The sequence below is a fragment of the Heteronotia binoei genome, chromosome 5, assembly GCF_032191835.1.
Source record: "Heteronotia binoei isolate CCM8104 ecotype False Entrance Well chromosome 5, APGP_CSIRO_Hbin_v1, whole genome shotgun sequence".
Lineage (NCBI taxonomy): Eukaryota > Metazoa > Chordata > Lepidosauria > Squamata > Gekkonidae > Heteronotia > Heteronotia binoei.
Genome location: NC_083227.1, coordinates 50,315,066 through 50,321,065, shown reverse-complemented (window position 1 = coordinate 50,321,065; position 6,000 = coordinate 50,315,066). Strand labels below are relative to the sequence as shown.

Below are 6,000 nucleotides of genomic sequence, written 5' to 3'. Positions count from 1 at the left end.
CTGTAGTTGGGCTGCTCCAAACTAGCACCTTGGTCAGCTCCTCTCGCATTGCCGCTCCATTGGCTCGGACCGGGCGAAGCCGGAGAGGAACCGCAGGGCCGCGGTCGGCGTGGCCGCGTTCATCGCTCGCTCGTTGGAAGTGCAGACCAGAGAGGCCGCCTCCCTGGATGTGAGCCGGCGGAGCAGCCTTTGGAGCCTGACGCTCGCCTCTCTTTCGGTGCGGCAGCAGCCAGGAGCAGCCGCGGGCAGGCGAGAGTTAAAGCCGTCAACCCACGTAAGCGCTCGTTTGCGGTCTCGCCCCAATTGGGAAGACGGCCGTGCCTCCTTTCCTTGCTCGCCGCTGCATCGACAGCTCGCGCGTTCTTGGGCATCCTTCCTCCGCCGTGTCCTCTCCCGAGCTCGCGTCCCCCGTGGGTTTCGTGATCCATCAGGGCTGCTTTGAGCTCGGCGGGCAGAGGAGGGGGGTGGTGGTCGCCTTTGTCGAGCATCCTTCGGCAGATGAGCCGGTGAAGGGAGGGTATCTTGGAAGTACCTCGAAGCTTGGCTTTTGTGCCGCCGCCGCGACCACCACACCACCTGCCTGCTCCCCCTTAATTCTTTTGTCGTTTTCATCTTAGAGCTGCGGGCGAAGGAGGATTTGCGGCAACCAACATGTTGGACCCGTCGTCCAGCGAGGAAGAATCGGATGAGATCGTGGAAGAGGAGAGCAGCAAGGAGGTGCTGGCCCCGGCTGCCTCGGGGGCACGGCTCTCACCCAGCCGGACCAGCGAAAGCTCGGGGGGCGGGGGCGGTGGGGGGCTGCAGCCCAGCAGCCGGAGTGGGAGCAGTGTCCGGCCTTCCAGCCCGAGCCCTTCGGTGGTGAGCGAGAAGGAGAAGGAAGAGCTGGAGAGGCTGCAGAAGGAGGAAGAGGAGAGGAAGAAGAAGCTGCAGCTCTACGTCTTCGTAATGAGGTGCATCGCCTACCCCTTCAATGCTAAGCAGCCCACTGACATGGCCCGGAGGCAGCAGAAGGTAAAAAAGCCCCGCTGGGGAGGACAATGGAAGGAAGGAGACCTGCAGAAAGGACTAATATGGGAGAGGGTTGGAGACCAGCAGCACAGGGTGGGGAGGCTTGGCACTGAGAGGAGAGGCAACCCTCCAGATGGAGTTAATACTGCTACTCAAAGTTCCTAACAGGAGGTGCTGAGGGGGTCCAAGTGATGGAAACCGGGCCCCTTCCCAGGCAAGTTTGCCTGTCCCCTAGTGGGCAGAAACACTGGTGGATTCGCATTCAGACTGGGGGTGGTCTCTCTAGTCGGAAATGTGCATTGAGAGCAGAGAGGACCGATTTCGCACTAGAGCTGTAATCCTGGTTTAACTCTGTCCCCAAACTGACATTCTACACTAGAATCATAGAATCAGAGCAACTATGACTATGATTTTAGTGTAGAATGTCAGCTTGGGGACAGAGTTAAACCAAGATTAAAAGTCTAGTGTGAAATTGGTTGAGGACCAATTCTCCTTCCAGCCAGCCTTTCGGGGAGGGTTGTTCTTAGTCATCTAGACTGACAGAGAAGGAACTTGCTTGTAGGACAGTTGGCTTTGGAGCCTAGGTCAGCCCTGGATGAAGTCCAGCCCCTCATCCACTACACTACAGAGGGGAAAACTGGCTGACCAAGCTCAGTCTGGGAGCAGTCTGCAACAGTCAAATGCAGCAGCCAGAGGTGAGGGAGCAGGAAGGACGTGAGGAGGACAGGAGAAGAGGCCTGGCATGCCTCAGGACAGAGGACAGTGGCCGCCCTCCCAGCAGGAGAGAAAACACAGGCAATTTAGCAGAATCCCCCCCCCCAAAAAAAGAGGAGGGGAAAAATGAAACCCTAATGCAGCCCAGGGTAATTTTTTTTAAAAAGTCTTGGCATTACTTTCCTGCCTGGGTTGTGATAACGCTGGCAAAGGACAAAAGTCCCTTCTCCGGTCAGATGATCTGTATCTTCTCTTGGCGACTTTCCCCTTGCACCTTATGTAATTGCGGCTGTTGCCAGAGGGGCCTGTCCATTTCCAATAAAATCATCCACAAGGTGGGGGGTGGGAGAGAGAAGGGGATTACAGAAAGATCTTTCTCAAGTCCTGCAGGGCTCCTTCGCTCTCCCCTGCGTTTTTCACTCCACTTTCCCCCCTCCCCCTCCGTCCAAGGTGACTAGTGCTGCACCCGTCTGGGAGAAGCAGCCAAGCTGTTGCTCTCCAAGAGATCCGAGCAAAGGTTATGCTGGCCCAGTTGCCTGCCGTGCTTGTGCAACTGCAAGAAGCAATTATTGCATCAAAGCTTTTGTGTCCCTGCTGGAGAAGCCCTAGCTATAAGCCTGCTCGGTGCAGCGTTTGAAGTCTAACAATACCCTAACATGCTTCACGCTAAGTTCAGCTTACTTTCTTTGCTTGTCTTTTTTTTTTGTCTTTTGGAAACAGTGTAGCAGATGACTTCTGCATAATTCTTAGACCAAGGGAAGGAGACACTGCAGAACTCACACTTTAGGGTTGAATTGTTGCGTGTTATTAAATGCACATGCATCCCCCCCCACACACACACACTGTAATAAAACAGTCTGCTGGGGCTGGGGTTTAGTTATAGAACATCTGCTTTGCATGCTGAGGGTCCCAGGTTATGTCCCTGGCATCTACAGTTAAAGGGATCAAGTAGTAGGTGATGTTCATGAAATTTTCTGGAGATGCTGGAGAGCTGTTGCTAGTCAGAGAAGATGCTGCTGACCTCGATAGACCAAGGTCTGACTCAGTTTAAGCAGTTTCATATGTACCATTAAGTTTTTGTACATTGAAAGGGGAATTAAAGTCCTTTACTTCCATTTACTTACTCTATTGCTATCCTAGTTTTTCAAACAGGGACTAATTGATCCGGTGATCATTACTCTACATCGAGTGCGAATGCATTGTCTAGTTATCACTGAACATGTTTAATAGAAGAAGTTAATAATAATAACAATACTTTTTATTTATATCTCACCCTCCCTGCCGAAGCAGGCTCAGGGTGGCTTTATTACTGTTGGTTAATTTGTTTGTCCTGGTGAATAACTCCTTATGGCGTCACAGATACCCTGATTTTACAGACAGGGAACTGAGGCCAAGAGCTGGGAAGTGACTTTTCCAAGATCAGCTGGCCAGTTCCTGTCAAAGCAGGAGTTTTCAGGGCATTTTAGAGGCATGTCCAAAATTATTAGCTTCTCAACCTGAGCACACAACGTTGTGTGATGTGTAGCCTGATCCTGAATGTGATTACTTGGAAAGTATCCCCGCAAAGTTGAACAGGACTTTGTGGGACATATGCATACAACCTTTGGCTAAGAAGTCAGTTTCGATTCCATGGAACTAGGCAGTGAAACTCCCAGTTACTCAGTAACATACTTATGTGCATTGCAATGTACTGTTTTTACTTTTTAACTATTTATATTGTACTTTATATTGTACTTTAAACATTTGTAGTCTAATTGATGTTGTATGCTTCCCTGAGCCCTCCAGGAGGAAGTGGATTATTATTATTATTATTATTATTATTATTATTATTATTATTATTATTATTATTATTATTATTATTATTATTATTCACCCAAAGTCTGTTTCTCACTGTTTGCTGCAAAACTCCCACAGAATTAAAGGCTCTGAGTTGTGCTGTGAGGTTTTGCTTCTGAAGCACAGTCATTCATAGAGCAATTAAACCAGCACTTTGACTCTTGGATTGCTATCATTGAAGTAAACTTCAGTTTATGATATTCACATTTACTGACTGGTGGGTCATTGTGACCAGCACGTTGATATGCTGAAAGAAAGGAGCAAACACAGTCCTGTAAAGGAAGGCTGCAGAACTGAAGCCTTGGAGTATTCCGTCCAGGATCAGTAGTGCTATTCATAATGAAATGGCCTGGGAGCTGGGGGAATAAGATCCTTAGATGATAGAGAAAATTAGAGTGCAACTGAGGCCTTTTTGACCAGAGACTTCTGCATTTCTGAATGAAAAACTAGCTTACTATGATCTGAGAAAATGTTCAGCAAGAGCACTGTCGTTACCTGCTGGATATATTTGCAAAAGCAATGCTACGATACACAGCAACCCACGGTGTGATCCTGTTCTGAGTTACTCCATTCTTAGTCCATTGAGATCAGTGGCTTTAAATGGATTGAATGCTATTTAGGATTGTTTTGCCAGTGTTCCAGCAAAGTGCAAACCCACAGGAAGGAAGCAGAAGGGGGGCTCAGGTGGGCCTGGAGTTAGGCAATACAGTTTGGCAGCCAATGAAAAGGATTGCTATTGACATTTTCAATTATAAGGGCATGGTCATTTATCAGCTAGACAAACATGACAAACTCGTTTGGGGTTGTGTGGTTTGTCAGGGAAACCAGGCAACTCCATAGCAGCTGCTGCCTTTATTGTTCTGTAGCCAGCCGAGCCAACTTCTCACATGATGTGGGTCCCCCCCCCCCTCAAAACGGTCTATTTTTGCCGTCTTTTTTGGGTCAGCTTCTTTTTAATCTGGTTTATTAAAAGGAAAGCTTTAGGGACCCCAAATGGCTCCAGTTGGACAAATGACCTTTCTAGACCACAGTCTAGAGGACATATCGATGGGAATGACATTCATTTAAGTTCTGTCACGCCACAAAGCTATTATTAGCCCATCAAAGCATAAGGCGGTGGAAAAGAATATCAGGGCAACACAGCTGTAGGGAAGAGTTTGATGCTGTGTGGAAGGTCAAAAACTTGCACACTTTATTAGCTGGGTGGGCTCTGCTGATGGTAGTGGAGGTTATGTTTTGTGCTTTGGTCTTGGAAATTGCATTCTATTGCAAGCTGCAGACATTTTACATGTTGTCTATTTTTACCCCCAATGCCTTACAAATTTTCCAGAAAAGAAAGTTGGAGATCAGATGTTCTATAGGTTGTGCAAAGAAAACTTAATTTGAAGGTGGAGGAAGGATTAGAAATTGTGAGCTCTGATGGGAGTGACAGGAATTCAAATGCCGGCTCAGCTAAGAATTTACTGAATGGCCATGGGCCATTCATCCTGCTTTGCTATCTGTAAAATGGGAATATTAATTATTTGCTGAACCAGGCTATTCGAAGGATATTGAAAAAGATCATGTTACTTTGTATACTGTAGGGAAAAGAAATTATTTATTCAGCAGAAATCAATCAGATTTCACTGAATGTTGTGCCTCAAAAAACAGAAGGAAAGGCACTGCATTTTTTTTTTAAAGATGGTGTTTACGTATGAGCGCATAAAGCCGTTTTATACTGAATAAGGCATTGGTTCATCAGTCCCAATATAACCTCCTCTTGTTGGGCAGAAGCTCCATGGGGCATCTACATGAGAGTCTGCTGTATGTAAACATTGAAGGCTGAATGTGGAACCTCCCATATGAATTTTAGAAGAATTTAAGAATTGCAGATTTATACCCTGCCCTTCTCTCTGAATCAGAGACTCAGAGCAGCTTACAATCTCCTGTATCTTCTCTCCCCACAATAGACACCCTGTGAGGTGGGTGGGGCTGGAGAGGGCTCTCACAGCAGCTGCCCTTTCAAGGACAACCTCTGCCAGAGCTATGGCTGACCCAAGGCCATTCCAGCAGGTGCAGGTGGAGGAGTGGGGAATCAAACCCGGTTCTCCCAGATAAGAGTCCGCACACTTAACCCTACACCAAACTGGCTCTCAAGGCAACAAGCTGCTTTAGCTCCTATTTAATATGTAAAACCAGTCGCATTTAGGTAAAATGTTTGCCTGTAAGTTGATTTTACCATAAAGAAGATAATGGGTGGTAGATTGGTTTAAATGCTAAGACATTTGTGTAACTCAAAGCAGGGGAAATGTGACAAAAACTGCCTAAAAAGGCAGAGAGAGAGAAAAGAGAAAAGAAAAGGGGTGCATTTGTGAGTAAAGAGATTGAGATTCAGTAAACGTGAGCTCATGTCCTTTTTTAATAGACAAAATCAAACCTGAATCTTGAATGTGTTAATGTGAA

The 6,000-nt window shown here is 47.1% G+C and overlaps 1 protein-coding gene across 20 annotated transcripts in view; it reads left to right on the top strand.

The window, feature by feature from the left end:
- The first annotated feature begins 499 nt into the window (after positions 1–499).
- The window catches only part of CADPS (calcium dependent secretion activator), a 625,900-nt gene continuing 620,399 nt past the window's right edge, over positions 500–6,000 (top strand). For 8 of the 20 annotated variants that reach the window (XM_060239431.1, XM_060239440.1, XM_060239435.1 and 5 more), the window contains exon 1: positions 502–1,011. In XM_060239431.1, coding sequence (XP_060095414.1) covers positions 652–1,011 — 360 coding nt within the window. In that variant the 5' untranslated portion in view covers positions 502–651. Of the gene's footprint in view, positions 1,012–6,000 lie in introns of all 20 variants that reach the window. The other 12 variants (XM_060239444.1, XM_060239439.1, XM_060239437.1 and 9 more) reach the window with 5 other exon arrangements.